This window comes from Conger conger, chromosome 14 (assembly GCF_963514075.1).
Source record: "Conger conger chromosome 14, fConCon1.1, whole genome shotgun sequence".
NCBI classification, from domain to species: Eukaryota; Metazoa; Chordata; class Actinopteri; order Anguilliformes; family Congridae; genus Conger; species Conger conger.
This window is the reverse complement of record NC_083773.1, coordinates 45,969,669-45,987,184: the sequence shown is the minus strand read 5'-3', so window position 1 is coordinate 45,987,184 and position 17,516 is coordinate 45,969,669. Positions and strand designations below refer to the sequence as shown.

Genomic DNA, 17,516 nt, shown 5'->3' with positions numbered 1-17,516 from the left:
GTCTGAGAGGGTTCATATGTGTGCTGTGTGTTGCGTGTGCGGTCTGAGAGGGTTCATATGTGTGCTGTGTGTTGCGTGTGCAGTCCGAGACGGTTCATATGTGTGCTGTGTGTTCCGTGTGCGGTCTGAGAGGGTTCATATGTGTGCTGTGTGTTGCGTGTGCAGTCCGAGACGGTTCATATGTGTGCTGTGTGTTCCGTGTGCGGTCTGAGAGGGTTCATATGTGTGCTGTGTGTTGCGTGTGCAGTCTGAGACATTTCATATGTGTGCTGTGTGTTGCGTGTTCAGTCCGAGACGGTTCATATGTGTGCTGTGTGTTGCGTGTGCAGTCTGAGACGGTTCATATGTGTGCTGTGTGTTGCGTGTGCAGTCCGAGACAGTTCATATGTGTGCTGTGTGTTGCGTGTGCAGTCCGAGACAGTTCATACGTGTGCTGTGTGTTGCATGTGCGGTCCGAGGCGGTTTCATATGTGTGCTGTGTGTTGCGTGTGCGGTCTGAGAAGGTTCATATGTGTGCTGTGTGTTGCGTGTGCGGTCTGAGAGGGTTCATATGTGTGCTGTGTGTTGAGTGTGCGGTCTGAGAGGGTTCATATGTGTGCTGTGTGTTGCGTGTGCAGTCTGAGAGGGTTCATATGTGTGCTGTGTGTTGCGTGTGCGGTCCGAGACGGTTCATATGTGTGCTGTGTGTTGCGTGTGCAGTCCAAGACAGTTCATACGTGTGCTGTGTTTTGCGTGTGCGGTCTGAGAGGGTTCATATGTGTTCTGTGTGTTGCGTGTGCGGTCTGAAAGGGTTCATATGTGTGCTGTGTGTTGCGTGTGCAGTCCGAGACATTTCATATGTGTGCTGTGTGTTGCATGTGCGGTCTGGGAGGGTTCATATGTGTGCTGTGTGTTGCGTGTGCAGTCCGAGACAGTTCATATGTGTGCTGTGTGTTGCGTGTGCAGTCCAAGACAGTTCATACGTGTGCTGTGTGTTGCGTGTGCAGTCTGAGAGGTTTCATATGTGTGCTGTGTGTTACGTGTGCAGTCTGAGACAGTTCATATGTGTGCTGTGTGTTGCCTGTGCAGTCCGAGACTGTTCATATGTGTGCTGTGTGTTGCGTGTGCGGTCTGAGAGGGTTCATATGTGTTCTGTGTGTTGCGTGTGCGGTCTGAAAGGGTTCATATGTGTGCTGTGTGTTGCGTGTGCGGTCTGAGTGGGTTCATATGTGTGCTGTGTGTTGCGTGTGCGGTCTGAGACGGTTCATATGTGTGCTGTGTGTTGCGTGTGTGGTCTGAGACGGTTCATATGTGTGCTGTGTGTTGCGTGTGCAGTCCGAGACAGTTCATATGTGTGCTGTGTGTTGCGTGTGCAGTCCGAGACAGTTCATACGTGTGCTGTGTGTTGCGTGTGCGGTCCGAGGCGGTTTCATATGTGTGCTGTGTGTTGCGTGTGCGGTCTGAAAAGGTTCATATGTGTGCTGTGTGTTGCGTGTGCGGTCTGAGAGGGTTCATATGTGTGCTGTGTGTTGAGTGTGCGGTCTGAGAGGGTTCATATGTGTGCTGTGTGTTGCGTGTGCAGTCTGAGAGGGTTCATATGTGTGCTGTGTGTTGCGTGTGCAGTCTGAGAGGGTTCATATGTGTGCTGTGTGTTGCGTGTGCAGTCCGAGACGGTTCATATGTGTGCTGTGTGTTGCGTGTGCGGTCCGAGACGGTTCATATGTGTGCTGTGTGTTGCGTGTGCAGTCCAAGACAGTTCATACGTGTGCTGTGTGTTGCGTGTGCGGTCTGAGAGGGTTCATATGTGTTCTGTGTGTTGTGTGTCCGGTCTGAAAGGGTTCATATGTGTGCTGTGTGTTGCGTGTGCAGTCCGAGACATTTCATATGTGTGCTGTGTGTTGCGTGTGCGGTCTGGGAGGGTTCATATGTGTGCTGTGTGTTGCGTGTGCAGTCCGAGACAGTTCATATGTGTGCTGTGTGTTGCGTGTGCAGTCCAAGACAGTTCATACGTGTGCTGTGTGTTGCGTGTGCAGTCTGAGAGGGTTCATATGTGTGCTGTGTGTTACGTGTGCAGTCTGAGACAGTTCATATGTGTGCTGTGTGTTGCCTGTGCAGTCCGAGACTGTTCATATGTGTGCTGTGTGTTGCGTGTGCGGTCTGAGAGGGTTCATATGTGTTCTGTGTGTTGCGTGTGCAGTCTGAAAGGGTTCATATGTGTGCTGTGTGTTGCGTGTGCGGTCTGAGTGGGTTCATATGTGTGCTGTGTGTTGCGTGTGCGGTCTGAGACGGTTCATATGTGTTCTGTGTGTTGCGTGTGCGGTCTGAGACGGTTCATATGTGTGCTGTGTGTTGCGTGTGCAGTCCGAGACAGTTCATATGTGTGCTGTGTGTTGCGTGTGCAGTCTGAGACGGTTCATATGTGTGCTGTGTGTTGCATGTGCAGTCTGAGAGGGTTCATATGTGTGCTGTGTGTTGCGTGTGCAGTCTGAGACGGTTCATATGTGTGCTGTGTGTTGCGTGTGCAGTCTGAGAGGGTTCATATGTGTGCTGTGTGTTGCGTCTTTTGTGCAGGACCCTCTCCTGGGGTTGCTGGAGGGGAGAGAGGACCTGGACAAAGAGGAAAAACCAGAACCTGAGGCCGTCTACGAGACCAACTGCCACTGGGAGAGCTGCAGCAAGGAGTTCGACACACAGGAACACCTCGTACATGTGAGAGGGGGGAGAGGGAGGGAGGGAGAGAGAGAGGGGGAGACAGAGAGGGAGAGAGACAGGGAGAGAGACTGAGGGAGGGAGAGAAAGAGAGGGAGTATTTTCAGAACAGTCATCTGCCCAAAACACCAATATTAGTTATGAATGGCAGTCATTCTTTTATGCTATTAGTCTGAAGGAATTTCAATGGAGCCTAAAGGGTTCAGGTATTTATATAATTTGACGCAGGTCAGCTGTAGACAGTGCTATCTGTCACAACTGTTTTAGTACCTCATATGTGAGCAGAAACTTGTGGTTGGACTACTTAAGAAACAGGTGACAGTCTTTAGCTTGGTTGTAGCTTGAGTGTAATCTTGTACTTCCTAGGAATTTTTATAATACTTTCGAATAGATGTGTTTTATTCCTGGAATTAAACTCTATAACCAGCCTTAGCCTTTGATAACTACTGGATAGTCATCTGTATTGAAGGACAATAGAGGAGTGTTTTTCAGTTTTAGTTTCTTTGTATTCACCTATTTTCTTACCACAATAATGATATACAGAGGTATACAGGGGGTAATAATGATGTACTGGGGTAAAACAGGGGGTAATAGTGATGTATGGGGTAATACAAGGGGTAATAATGATGTATGGGAGTAATATAGGGGGTAATAATGGTGTATGGGGTAATACAGGGGGAAATAATGATATACAGGGGGTAATAATGATGTATGGGGTAATACAGGGGGTAATAATGATGTATGGGGTAATACAGGGGGTAATAATGATGTACAGGGGGTAATACAGGGGGTAATAATGATGTATAGGGTAATACAGGGGGGAAATAATGATGGATGGGGTAATACAGGGGGTAATAATGATGGATGGGGTAATACAAGGGGTAATAATGATGTATGGGAGTAATATAGGGGGTAATAATGGTGTATGGGGTAATACAGGGGGTAATAATGATGTACTGGGGTAATACAGGGGGTAATAATGATGTATGGGGTAATACAAGGGGTAATAATGATGTATGGGAGTAATATAGGGGGTAATAATGGTGTATGGGGTAATACAGGGGGAAATAATGATATACAGGGGGTAATAATGATGTATGGGGTAATACAGGGGGTAATAATGATGTATGGGGTAATACAGGGGGTAATAATGATGTACAGGGGGTAATACAGGGGGTAATAATGATGTATAGGGTAATACAGGGGGTAATAATGATGGATGGGTTAATACACGGGGTAATAATGATGTATGGGGTAATACAAGGGGTAATAATGATGTATGGGAGTAATATAGGGGGTAATAATGGTGTATGGGGTAATACAGGGGGTAATAATGATGCACAGGGGGTAATACAGGGGGTAATAATGATGCACAGGGGGTAATACAGGGGGTAATAATGATGCACAGTGGGTAATACGGGGTAATAATGATGTATGGGGTAATACAGGGGGTAATAATGATGTATGGGGTAATACAGGGGGTAATAATGATGTATGGGGTAATACAGGGGGTAATAATGATGCACAGGGGGTAATACAGGGGGTAATAATGATGTATGGGGTAATACGGGGGTAATAATGATGCACAGGGGGTAATACAGGGGGTAATAATGATGCACAGGGGGTAATACAGGGGGTAATAATGATGTATGGGGTAATGACAGTGGTTTCACCCCTCTTCCCCGGCAGCACATTAATAACGAGCACATCCACGGGGAGAAGAAGGAGTTTGTGTGCCACTGGCAGGACTGCTCTCGGGAGCAGAGGCCCTTTAAGGCCCAGTACATGCTGGTGGTGCACATGCGCAGACACACCGGGGAGAAGCCACACAAGTGCACTGTGAGTCCCCCTCCTGCGCCTGTCTCCTCCCCCTGCGTCTGTCTCCTGCGCCTGTCTCCTCCCCCTGCGTCTGTCTCCTCCCACTGTGTCTGTCTCCTCCCACTGTGTCTGTCTCCTCCCCCTGTGTCTGTCTCCTCCCACTGCGTCTGTCTCCTCCCACTGTGTCTGTCTCCTCCCACTGTGTCTGTCTCCTCCCCCTGCGTCTGTCTCCTCCCACTGTGTCTGTGTCTGTCTCCTCCCACTGTGTCTGTCTCCTCCCACTGCGTCTGTCTCCTCCCACTGCGTCTGTCTCCTCCCCCTGCGTCTGTCTCCTCCCACTGCGTCTGTCTCCTCCCCCTGCGCCTGTCTCCTCCCACTGTGTCTGTGTCTGTCTCCTCCCACTGCGTCTGTCTCCTCCCCCTGCGTCTGTCTCCTCCCCCTGCGTCTGTCTCCTCCCCCTGCGTCTGTCTCCTCCCACTGTGTCTGTCTCCTCCCCCTGCGTCTGTCTCCTCCCACTGCCCCGCCCCCTGCGCCTGTCTCCTCCCCCTGCGTCTGTCTCCTCCCCCTGCGTCTGTCTCCTCCCACTGCACCTGTCTCCTCCCACTGCCCCGCCCCCTGGTCTTGTCTCCCTAACTCTCTTCCTTCTCTCTTCCTCCGTCTCCTCCCTCTGTTTCCCTCTCTCCCTCATCACCTCCTCATCACCTCTCTCCCTTCACCTCCTCTATCTGTTTTCTCTCATCTCCCTCTTTCTCTCCCTCCATCTCCTCCCGTTCTTCTATTTGTGTTTGTGCTTTTGTCTTTTTTTTTCTTTCTTTTTTTCTAAATAATTTTTATCCGATTTTTTTCCCTTTTTCTCCTAATTTGGTAGCCAATTGGACCCCGTCTGATTGAATTAGAGCTAGCATTAGATACACCGCCCCTCAGCGGCCAACGGGAGAGCGACACGCCTTCTCCAAGCCGTCTCGCCTCCCAAGTCGTGACCATGATTCCGAGGCGCTCGGAGGTGCTTGTTTTTGTGCGGCGATCTACTAACCCTGCCAAGTCCCTCCCTCTGTAGCAGCGAGCCAATTATTGCTGCTCCACGTGAGCCGGCCAAACTTGGCTTTTGGCAGGACCGAGAATCGAACCCCGGTCCCCGGTGTGCAACTGCAGCAAACTGCAACCGCAAGTCTGCTGCGTCTTAGCCTGTTGCTCCACCGCGGCTCCTTTGTTTGTGCTTTTGTCATCGTTTCACTGGAATATCAGCCCCCATCCATCACTGTGGCCTGAACCCTGAATTCTCCTGAAAGAAAGAAACAGTCTGTCCTGAGTGTGTGGGTCTACACCATGAGACTCAGTCTAACCTCAGGATTGGGCTTTATGTAATCCTGAGTATGTGGGTCTACACTGAATGACACAGTCTAACCTCAGGATTGGGCTTCATGTAATCCTGAGTATGTGGGTCTACAATGAATGACACAGTCTAACCTCAGGATTGGGATTTATGTAATCCTGAGTATGTGGGTCTACACTGAATGACACAGTCTAACCTCAGGATTGGTCTGACCACCAGTTACCCAAAGTACACAGGTCCCACTGACTCTGCTGTTTCCCAAACGCACGCAGACGAGCGTCTGTCCCTGTTCAAGGCCGTCTCTGCGTGTGTTTGAGCACGTATGCAGCGCCTGAGTACGGATCTGTGTGTGCTCTCTCCTGTGTGTGTGTGTGTGTGTGGGTATGTGTGTGTGTGCGTGTGTGTGTGTGTATGTGTGTATGTGTGTGTGCGTGTATGCATGTGTGTGTGTGTGTATATGTATTTGTGTGTGTGTGTATGTGTTTGACAGTGTGTGTGTGTGTCTGTGTGCATGTGTGTGAGACAGTGTGTATGCGTGTGTGTGTGTGTGTTTATGTGTTTATCAGAGAACCTCATTAATGCCAGTGTGTGTGTGTTCATCATATTAATGCCAGTGTGTGTTTTGCTTCAGTTTGAAGGCTGTAACAAGGCGTACTCTCGGCTGGAGAACCTGAAGACTCACCTGCGCTCCCACACTGGAGAGAAGCCCTACGTCTGTGAGCACGAGGGCTGCAACAAGGCCTTCTCCAACGCCTCCGACCGCGCCAAGCACCAGAACCGCACACACTCCAACGAGGTACGACCCTGACCACACCACAACCGCACACTCCAACAAGGTACGACCCTGACCACACCACAACCGCACACTCCAACAAGGTACGGCCCTGACCACACCACAACCACACACTCCAATGAGGTACGACCCTGACCACACCACAACCGCACACTCCAACAAGGTACGACCCTGACCACACCACAACCGCACACTCCAACAAGGTACGGCCCTGACCACACCACAACCACACACTCCAACAAGGCACGGCCCTGACCACACCACAACCGCACACTCCAATGAGGTACGACCCTGACCACACCACAACCACACACTCCAACAAGGCACGGCCCTGACCACACCACAACCGCACACTCCAATGAGGCACGGCCCTGACCACACCACAACCGCACACTCCAACCGCTTGAGCATCATCACCCATCAGCTACAGCTTGGATGGCAGTAAAGACTGATATTTTTTACAGTTTCAATTCAGCTCAATGAATTGATCTCCTCCTGTTGGACACAGAAACCGTACGTGTGTAAGATCCCCGGCTGTACGAAGCGCTACACGGACCCCAGCTCCCTGCGCAAGCACGTGAAGACCGTGCATGGCCCCGAGGCCCACATCACCAAGAAGCACCGCGGCGACGCAGGGCCCCGGGCCCCTGGCTCAGTGCTGCCCCCCCAGGGCCAGGAGAAGGAGGAGGGACGGCGGGACGACTGCAAACTGCTGCTGGCACCTGAGAGCAGCCTGGTGAGGGGGGGGGGGGCGGTGAGGGGGGGCTGTGAGGGGGGGCGGTGAGGGAGGGCGGTAAAACGTTACGAAATTCAGGATCAGAAAGTAAAAGTTCTCCCCAAGATTTTGTTCCAAACAGCTGGATTTGCGAATTAGCACAATTCTTCAGCCAGGATGTAGAACTAATTTGTGAAATCAGCTGGGTGAGTTCATGGGTGAAAGAAACACATTGCAAGACTTTTATTTTCTGACTCCTGGACTTTCCACCTTTTCTTTCCTGTAACGGGAATGTCAGGGTCGGTGGGGGTCAACTCCTTTTCAGTGAATTCAGTTCTGTCAAGCCCTCATTGACCATTAAGGGATCTAACATTTTTAAATCTAATTTCAGTTAATTTCATTAGAGGCTGACTGCAAGCAAGTATGAATCACCAGTGTAGGCTTGGATGGGCCAGAGTGGGCCACAGCCTCCTAAATAGTATTCTGGCCCCACCTGTTTACCTTGGCTGAACCACCACAGCCAATTGTGAATGCAGAGCTTGGTAGTTCTAGCCCAGTTCTTCGCAGGCCCTACTATATGAATGTTCCTGGCTTCTGGGCTGATGTGAATACTGGCACATGGGCAGTTTAACATCTGTATACAGAGTTTTTATTAGTCCACAGGAGTAACTTCTGGAGTAAGATACAAGGAAAGTTAAAAGTGGAGTAAAGGGTGTTTGACACCAGGTGTTGCAAGTCAGAACATTTTACAATTAACCATGCAGAGTGACATGAAAAGCATTCTGGGTTAAACTGGTCTGGTAACCATAGCAATGACCTGTTATTCAAAAATATCCAACGGTAGAACCGCCTGAAGTGACCAATCAGAATTGAGCACTCAACAAAGCCCTGTAACTACCATGTATCTGAGAGGCATGATTTCTCCCCTGCAGAAGTCCCAGCCCAGTCCCGGAGGACAGTCGTCCTGCAGTAGCGAACGTTCGCCACTGGGGAGCGCCAACAACAATGACAGCGGGGTGGAGATGAACGCCAACACGGCTGGAAGTCTGGAGGACCTGACGGCGTTGGAGGATGGAGGCGGGGCGGGAGGGGTGGAGGGTGGGGCTGGAGGTGGCGTTCTGGGTTTGGGTGTGTCTGCCCAGGCCCTTAGGAGGCTGGAAAACCTAAAGATTGACAAGCTGAAGCAGGTCCGCCGGCCCACTCCCCCAGGGCGGCCCGGCACCATGGGCAACAGCAAGCTGCCAGCACTCACAGGTACCCGCGTTAACCCTGGGATGGGTGGGACACAGGGGATTAAGTACCCCGCGTTAACCCTGAGGTAGACGGGTGGGACACGGGATTAAGGACTTGACTCGATTGTGTTAGTTTTATGAGGATCTGACTCAAATTTGTTAGTTTTATGAGGACCTGACTGTAGTGCATTTGTTTCATGAGGACCTTGAGTGTGTTAGTTTATGAGGACCTGACTCGAGTGTGTTAGTTTCATGAGGACCTGACTCGAGTGTGTTAGTTTCATGAGGACCTGACCCAGTTTTGTCTCTAACGCTCTCTGTCCCTGTGTCTGCAGCCCCCGGGAGAGACGTACTGGGCATGTGCGCCCCCTCCCCAATGCTGTCCAACCGCCGGGTGCTGGAGCTGTCCAATCTGGATCTGGGGGGGGGTCCGGGGGGGATGGGATGCTCCGCCCCCAGCGACCGCAGAGGGAGTGGCACCAGCAGCCTCAGCTCCGCCTACACGGTGAGCCGGCGGTCCTCCATGGTGTCGTCCTACCTGTCCAGCCGGCGCTCCAGCGAGGTGTCGCAGGTCGGGGGGGCAGGAGCGCAGCTGCAGGGCATTCTGGGACATGATTCCGGGGGACATCCCCTCTCCCCGGAGACCGGCCGCTTGCCGGGGCTCCCCAGCCTGACGCCGGCCCAGCAGTACAGCCTGAAGGCCAAATACGCCGCAGCCACTGGAGGACCTCCTCCCACACCGCTGCCCAACATGGAGCCCCAGGGGCCCCCCAGGCGAATGGGAGGGGGGTTCCCGAGCGAGTACCAATACCCCCCCTTCCTGCACCATGGCGGCCCTGCCCGTCGCCATAGCGCCAACACGGAGTATGGGACGGGGGTGCTGTACCCCCACCAGGCCCCTGGGAACGGGGTTCGGCGGGCCAGTGACCCCACCGGAGCGGAGCCTCAGCCGCTTGCCAGGGTGCAGCGTTTCGGGAGCCTGGGGAACGTGGCGCTGCAGGCAGGGAGTGGGCGGCGGAACGCGTTGGCGCACTGCGGTTCAGACTCAGGCCTGTCGGCGAGTCGCCACGCCTACCCCCCACGCCCGCCCAGCATCACCGAGAATGTAGCCATGGAGGCAGCGGGGGCAGACCCTAGTGGGGGAGACGATGTCATGATGGCTCCGCTTGGTGGCCACAGGGCATACGGCGGGTACCAGAACCACCACACCCACCATCCGCACCACCCGGGGGCAGCCACCCAGCTCTCCCCAGCCCACGAGGGCCTGGGCTTCCCCGAGCAGGGCTACTTCAGCAGGGATATAGGGGTGGAAGAGAGGATGTCGGCGGGAGCCAGCTTGCTCCAGCAGGCCGAATACAGCATGAGCGCCTGCCAGCTGAGTCCCTCAGGCCCCCAGTACCCCTCCGCCCTGGGGCAGGGGGCCGGGGAGGCCGGGGTGGGGGCCGGGCCCTGGGGCGGCCCCGCCCAGATCCAGGGTGGGGTGCAGTACCAGACCCAGCAGGGCCCGTTCCCGGGGAACCCCCAGAAGCTGGTCATCAAGCCTGAACAGCAGTACCACCCAGCCCTGGGAGCCCCCAGCCAGTGCCAGAACATGAAGCAGCATTTATCTCCGCCCGGATATGACCAGCAGGCAGTATCCAGGCCCGCCCACCCCAGCTGTGACTTCCAGGGCCAGGCCCGGATGGACCCACATCCTTCCCAGCAGCAGGACCCCTTCCTAGGCTGTGATGGCCGCAGGTCCCACACCCCCATGATGCAGGTCAAGGAGATGATGGTGCGCAACTATGTCCAATCCCAGCAGGCCCTGCTCTGGGAGCAGCAGCAAAGGGGCGCGCCCGACGGAGGTGTGGCAGGGAAAGGGGGCGTGGACGAGGGTATGGAGATGAGCAGGCAGGGTTCGGCGATGCAGCAACAGCAGGAAGACACTCCCCACCACCACCAGCACCAACACCTCCAACAGCAGGAAGACACTCCCCACCACCACCAGCACCAACACCTCCAACAGCAGCAGCACCAGCAGCACCATGCCCTCTACAGCGGGGGAAATGGCTACCAGGGCTACCCCACCCCAAACCTGATGAGTCCACCTGCGGGACAGCCCAAAGATCCGCTGCTGGGTCTGTCGGGGTCCTGCTACGACCTGGACATAGTGGTCCCGCGGCCCCCCCAGGGCCGAAAACCGCCAAGCCGCCAGAACAGCCTCTCCCAGCCAGCGGCGCAGGGTGCGGGGTACCTGTCCAGCCCCCCCCACCTGAGCCCCACCCATTCCTCGGTCAGCCCCCGCAGAGCAGTGCGCCTGCCCCCTGTCACACAGCCCCACCCAGACACCCTGCCGACCGCCAACCCCACCCTGTACTACTCGGGCCAGATCCACATGCACCCCGACCTGGACAAACAGCTCCGCCACCAGGAGGTGCCTCAAATGCCCTGCCTCAACCACATGGGGGCTCTGGAGGGGAAGTCGGCCTCGCTGGCATACCCCCCCGACCCGGCCCCTATGTCCAACGCGCTTGACAACCTAGACCTGGACAGCGCCCAGATCGACTTCACCGCCATCGTGGACGACCCTGAGGACCCGTCCCCCTTCGGGCCCCTGCACCCCTCCTCCCCTCAGACCTCCTCCCGCCTCACCACCCCCCAGACCTCCCTCTCCCTGCCCTCAGGGGGCCTCTCCAACATGGCCGTGGGAGACATGACCTCCATGCTCACCTCCCTGGCTGGGGAAAACAAGTATCTCAACACGCTGTCTTAGAAGATGGCTGTCAGTCTGCCATGGGACAGACAAGACTTCACCAAACCCGATGTGGGAGGAATTATGACTTGCTATAAGCCATTATTGTGTTTCTATCATGAAGAGGACAAGCTTTTGATAGGTTAAAACCAGTCAGTGATTGACAGGTCATTGTGTCTCCACACATGATTGGATTCTTGAATCATTGCTCTTCCACCACGAGTGACACCAGAAGGACAGTGTTCCTCCCTTTTCTGTCTCAACCCAGCCAGGACAGTTTTAAAGCCCACTGCCTTCCTAGCCAAACCAAAGGGTGCCTGTTGAACTTTCTCTCACACTGAAGGGGTTAGGTTGTGTTTGTGAGTACTGTTCCCGAAACAGAACATCTTTCCCACCGTTGGTTTCCGGGATACACCGACAGAACGAACACGCCATGGCAACAGTGGTACTGAAAGTTTACATTAGATGTAAATAAGGCAGAGGCGTATATGCTGTGTATATGGTGATACTGACTGAGAGGAGAGTAGCTACTTTCTGAGTTATGTGTACTGTATGTCTAAAGGGCGACTGGACTTTGAAACGGCTCATAGTGCAACAGATGAACCACAGAGGACTCAGTAAGGAGCTAACTGTGAGCCTATTAAGCTGCAGAAACAGTGTTGTTACTCTCTTACATAACCCAGGGGCATACTCCTGACACAAACATACTTAACAATATAGTATTTCTTTATTTTAGATAAAGGTAAAGAAGCATTTGAAATCCGGAGCTATGAGCAAAAGGATGTGTACTACAGCTGAGGTGGGGGTTCCCCCCCTCCTAAATATTTTCAGAAGTCCATAAAGATATTCCTTATGGACCATGTTCAGAGTTTTTTTTTTCTAAAGAAAATAAAGTGCCTTTCCCCCGCATGGCTACCGTTAGCAGCCCACCTCCGTTCCACAGATGCTCCTGCAGGGGGCAGGGCCAAAGGAGGGAGGGTGTTTGATGGACAGCGGTGCAGAACCAATCCCGTTTCCCATTTTCATTAAAGATTTCCCGTTCTTGGTCAACTTTTCCCTCAGCAAAAAAATCAGCCTACAGTGAAAGGTATGGTTTATGCTGTGCAGGGGTGGCAGCACAAAGAGGACCCATACCAATTTTACCTTTCTCATTTGATTAGCCCAGTCGTTGATTTGAGCGGACATTAAAGTTGTGTGCTGCAGAATTCATGTCCTTGGTGAAAGCGTTTGGATGGGGCCCAATGGAGGAATGAATCAGCACTGTCTGGCCCTCAGGGGCCAGAGTCGCTACCTCCGGCTCTCATGACTTTAGGAAGATCTGAGGGGTGAAGGGCCCCCTCCACTCCACAGTCATTGGTGCCAGCCCTGGAGAGTCAGCAGACCAGAAGTCCTGTGGCCAGTTGGCTCTCATGCCGCTCAGGGATGGGAGGGCTTCACGGCCCCCTGCTGGCCAATCAGGCACTTGCCTCTAGAGCTGCACAAAAAGTGCCTTTCACCGAATCTTATCATCGTGAGCCCAACTGCAGCATGATAAGAACGGGAGTCGATGGCACGTTTCTCAAGCATTGGCCATTCCCAATCGGGAGAGATGGGGGGAAATGCCTGAAAAAGAAAAATGTGACGGAAACTGGCGGAATGTTGGGTCACAGCTGGCCTCAGGGTTAGAGCAGCCTCCAGCCCTGTCTGGCCTCAGGGTTAGAGCAGCCTCCAGCCCTGTCTGGCCTCAGGGTTAGAGCAGCCTCCAGCCCTGTCTGGCCTCAGGGTTAGAGCAGCCTCCAGCCCTGTCTGGCCTCAGGGTTAGAGCAGCCTCCAGCCCTGTCTGGCCTCAGGGTTAGAGCAGCCTCCAGCCCTGTCTGGCCTCAGGGTTAGAGCAGCCTCCAGCCCTGTCTGGCCTCAGGGTTAGAGCAGCCTCCAGCCCTGTCTGGCCTCAGGGTTAGAGCAGCCTCCAGCCCTGTCTGGCAGCTTGCCTCTTTAGTTTCAGTTAAAAAAACTACAGCAAACAGAGTGCTCCCCCAAAACTACAGCAAACAGAGTGCTCCCCCTACTATTATTTACCTTTGAAGAGCCATTTTGGAATGTTTTTCAAAATCAGTGTTCTAGAACTCTTTTGCTTTCAAATACCAGCAGACATTTTGACATCAGTTCATTTAAAAACATTCACAATTGTGATCTCACACCTGAAAGGATTAAAGACAATGCCTCCATTTCCTCTCTGACAATAACAGCCTTGTATTCTTGGCTGTTGCTCATATATATATTTTATCTGAATTGGGAAGGAGTTTGTCTGATTCCGTCAGTCTCCTAAGCTTGGCCAACCAAAGATAATTTGAATTGACAATAGAACATAAAACAAAACGATGCACAGAAAATATACATTTACAAAAATAAAAATAAAACAAAAGACAATTGCAGTTACAATGAGTTGAAAATGGTTTGACTGTATTGTTGCATATAATGTAATGCATTTTATGTGTTAGGGTCACTTTTCCTTTTTTATATAACCATAACCCTTGTGGATTTTTGTATTTGTGTGTTTTGATATCTTTCACAGTTCAATCAAACTTTTTGCTGGCAAAAGAACAGTAAATATAGCAACAAAAGCAATAACAGTAGCATTTACTACATCGATATAAGGAAGCCAAGTGATATATTTTTGTGTACTGTTTTCTATGTTTTTATATAAATGTACTATATTTTACCAGTTTATAAATAAACATGTTCAGACTGCAATGGACACAAAACATGAGTAAAAGTATTTTGTACATTAAAAGAAATCAACGGTTTATGATGGCAACTTATTGGCAATTTTGCACCATTGGCTGTCCAGTCCTGTGTGTGTGTATGTGCATGTTTATGTGAGTGTGTGTACGTGTCTGTGAGTGTATGTGCGTGTGTGTGTGTGTGTATGCATGTGTGTGTTTGTGTGAGGGTCTATGAGTGTACGTGCATGTGCATGTGTGTCTATGATTGTACATGCATGTGCATGTGTGTGTATGTGTGTGCATCCATGTTTCCATTTACATATTTGCATGATAAACACTAGGCACATTCTCTGTTCATTTCACAGGGATTAGCATTCATTTCAGCCTTAGTGATGCTTGTCATGCCAGTCACAGATTTTTTTTTATCCGGTTTGTTGTGTCTGTAACTAGGCAGTGTAACAGGCTCAGAGGAGAGAGCTGACACTGGCCACGTGGCCAGTAGAGGGCGCTAGAGGGAGAACCCTGTCTGTGGATCCTCCACATCCAATCTTACAGTTCCTTTTTTCAATTGTTTCAACACGTTTTCTGAAACCATACCTCATGTTCTCAAAACTTAAAAAAAAACCCACAATACCATTAACCATGCTGGAAAAACTCCACATACAGTCCCCTCCATAAGTATTGGAACAGCAGTTCCCTTGTTTTTGCTATACACTGAAGACAATTGAGTTTGAGGTTAAAATATGTTTGTATGAATTTCAGCTTTTATTTCCTGGTATTTCTTATCTAGATTTGTTAAACAACTTGGAACATATCACCTTTTGTATCAGACCACCACATTTTTAGGTGAGCAAAAGTATTGGAACATGTGACTGACAGGTGCTTCTTGTTGCCCAGGTGTGTCCTATTAGATTGATTGTTCTGAATGTCGACACTTGGGTTTTGCGTGTGAAGAAATTTGTGTTTGAAAAGATAAACCAACTGAAGACCAGAGAGCTGTCTTTGGGATAAAGAAAGCCATTTTGAAGAGGGGAAGTTGACCAGAGGCATTGCTACAGCATTGTGGATAGCTTGTACAACAACTTGAAATATCCTGAAAAAACGTTGGTGTACTGAGCAACAGACATCTAATAGGTCGACCAAGGAAAACAACAGCAGTTGATGACAGAAACACTGTGAGAGCTGTGAAGAAAACCCCCAAAACACCATAGAGTGACATCACAAACAATCTTCAAAGAAGACTTAGAGAGCAGCAATATAGAGGTTATACCACAAGATGCAAACCACTCCTCAGTTGTAAGAATCGGAAAGGCGAGATTAGTATTTACATAGAAGTACAGAGATGAGCCACAAAAGTTCTGGAACAAAGTTTTATGGACTGACGAGACCAAGATCAACCTCTACCAAAATGATGGAAAGGCCAAAGTGCTGAGAAAGAAGGGATCTGCTCATGATCCAAAGCACATACGAGCTCATCTGTGAAGCACGGCGAAGGAAGCGTGGGCTGGCATGGCTTCTGCAGGAGGTTCACTAATCTTTATTGATGATGTAACTCATGATGGCAGCAGCAGGATGAATTTAGAAGTCTACAAAAACATTGTGTCTGCCAATTTACGGAGGAGTGTGTCCAAACTAATTGGGAGGAACAAAGACCCAAAACACACTGCCAACCCAACCGGCACATCCTGTGTTTGCTCTCTGTATTTGGCATTTTCTATTTTAAAACTCTCGTTTCATCTACTTCTGGGTTGCGCTTGGTGTTTCTGTCCCAATGCCTCACAATAACAAAGGACTTGTGGAAGGTTTTAGACTGGCCAAGTCAATCACCAGACCTTAAACCGATTGAGAATGCATTTCACCTCCTGAAGAGGAGATTGAAGGGAAAAACCCCCCGAAACAAACAACAACTGAAAGAGGCTGCAGTAAAAGCATTACAAAACAAGAATACAACAGTTTGGTGTTGGCAATGGGTCGTAGGTGTGATGCAGTTATTGCAAGCGAGGGATATGCTCCCAAATATTAAGTGTTATTTACTCTCATTGACTTAAATACTCTCTGTTCCAAAACTTTTGCTCACCTAAATTTGGGTGGTCTGATTCCAAAGGTGCTATATGTTCTAAGTAGTTTAACACATCTAGCTGTAAATACCAGGAAATAAAAGCCAAAATTCTGATTTTCTTGTCTCTTGTGTTCATCTTGTTATCCCAAATGTATTCAGTGTATTGCAAAAACAATACATCCAATACATTTGGAGGGGACTGTATGTCTGGCTTAATGAAACATACCTGTGAAAACCAGATGACCTCTTCTCAAAATCACACGCACATGCATCATATGAATAAACTTCAATGAGAACAATGAGAATTGGACACTGATTTGAAATGAAAAACACTATTATCAGCAGGCTTATGCCTTTACAGTGTTGCACATACTACAACTATGGACAGTAGCTGATTGTAGAACATTATATAGGTACGGTATATTATAAAATATAAAATACACGCCAATAAAATATCAAAAGAATTTGTATTTTTCAAAACTAATGTCAACATTTCAACACTTGCTGTTGGTATTCAGGGTGTTTTCTATACACACGATTGTATGGGCATGGTCTGGACTGCCTAACTAATATGTTAGTCATTACAAAATACAAAAACAAACAATTCATGCTTAATTAATCCCTTAAGTATCGCCCCTTTTATTGACAAAGCTTAAAAATGACCCAAAATAAAATGGTTATTAACCCTTTGGGGTTTGTTTTCCAAGGATTACTAAAACAGAATTACAGAAGCTCAAACACAGTGAAAGTGGAAGCTTTTTTTCTCACTGAAAAGACTTTATGTTTTCAACTGGATACAGATAACTGTAGCTGTGACTGGTGTCATAACACTGGACAAATCCCCTTTAGAGTCTGTAGACAATATCACCAAAATTGAGCATTCTCCATAGTTTTTTCTAATCTATGTCTAGGCCATTTTCCAAAAAGGACATTTGAAAACTCCAAAAGGACAGATGAAAATTTAATGATATTATGGGTCTTATGAAGAGTAAAACACTGCATTTTGCTTACTAAAGTATACAATACTTTTTATTACTAAAGTATACAATACTTTTTATTATACAATACTTTTTGTCCCAAACTCCCTCTCGGTCCCAAACTCCTTCTCGGTCCCAAACTCCCCTCTCTGTCCCAAACCCCCTCTCTCCCTCTCTGTCCCAAACCCCCTCTCTGTCCCAAACCCCCTCTCTCCCTTTCGGTCCCAAACCCCCTCTCTGTCCCAAACCCCCTCTCTCCCTCTCTGTCCCAAACTCCCTCTCTGTCCCAAACCCCCTCTCTGTCCCAAACCCCCTCTCTGTCCCAAACTCCCTCTCTGTCCCAAACTCCCTCTTTGTCCCAAACCCCCTCTCTGTCCCAAACTCCTTCTCTGTCCCAAACCCCCTCTCTGTCTGCATTTTCTCTGCAAGTACGTTAAAATACTGGTCAAAGATGCTTGTATTTGGGCT

At 50.1% G+C, this 17,516-nt stretch overlaps 1 protein-coding gene across 1 annotated transcript in view; it reads left to right on the top strand.

Moving 5' to 3' along the window:
• gli1 (GLI family zinc finger 1) overlaps positions 1–13,022 on the top strand; it is an 87,763-nt gene extending 74,741 nt beyond the window's left edge. The window contains exons 8-13 of the mRNA XM_061218826.1: positions 2,551–2,688; positions 4,378–4,527; positions 6,471–6,635; positions 7,141–7,368; positions 8,280–8,601; positions 8,915–13,022. Of these exons, the coding sequence (XP_061074810.1) occupies positions 2,551–2,688; positions 4,378–4,527; positions 6,471–6,635; positions 7,141–7,368; positions 8,280–8,601; positions 8,915–11,331 (3,420 nt within the window). The 3' untranslated portion in view covers positions 11,332–13,022. The remainder of the gene's footprint in view (positions 1–2,550; positions 2,689–4,377; positions 4,528–6,470; positions 6,636–7,140; positions 7,369–8,279; positions 8,602–8,914) is intronic.
• Positions 13,023–17,516: the final 4,494 nt, after the last annotated feature.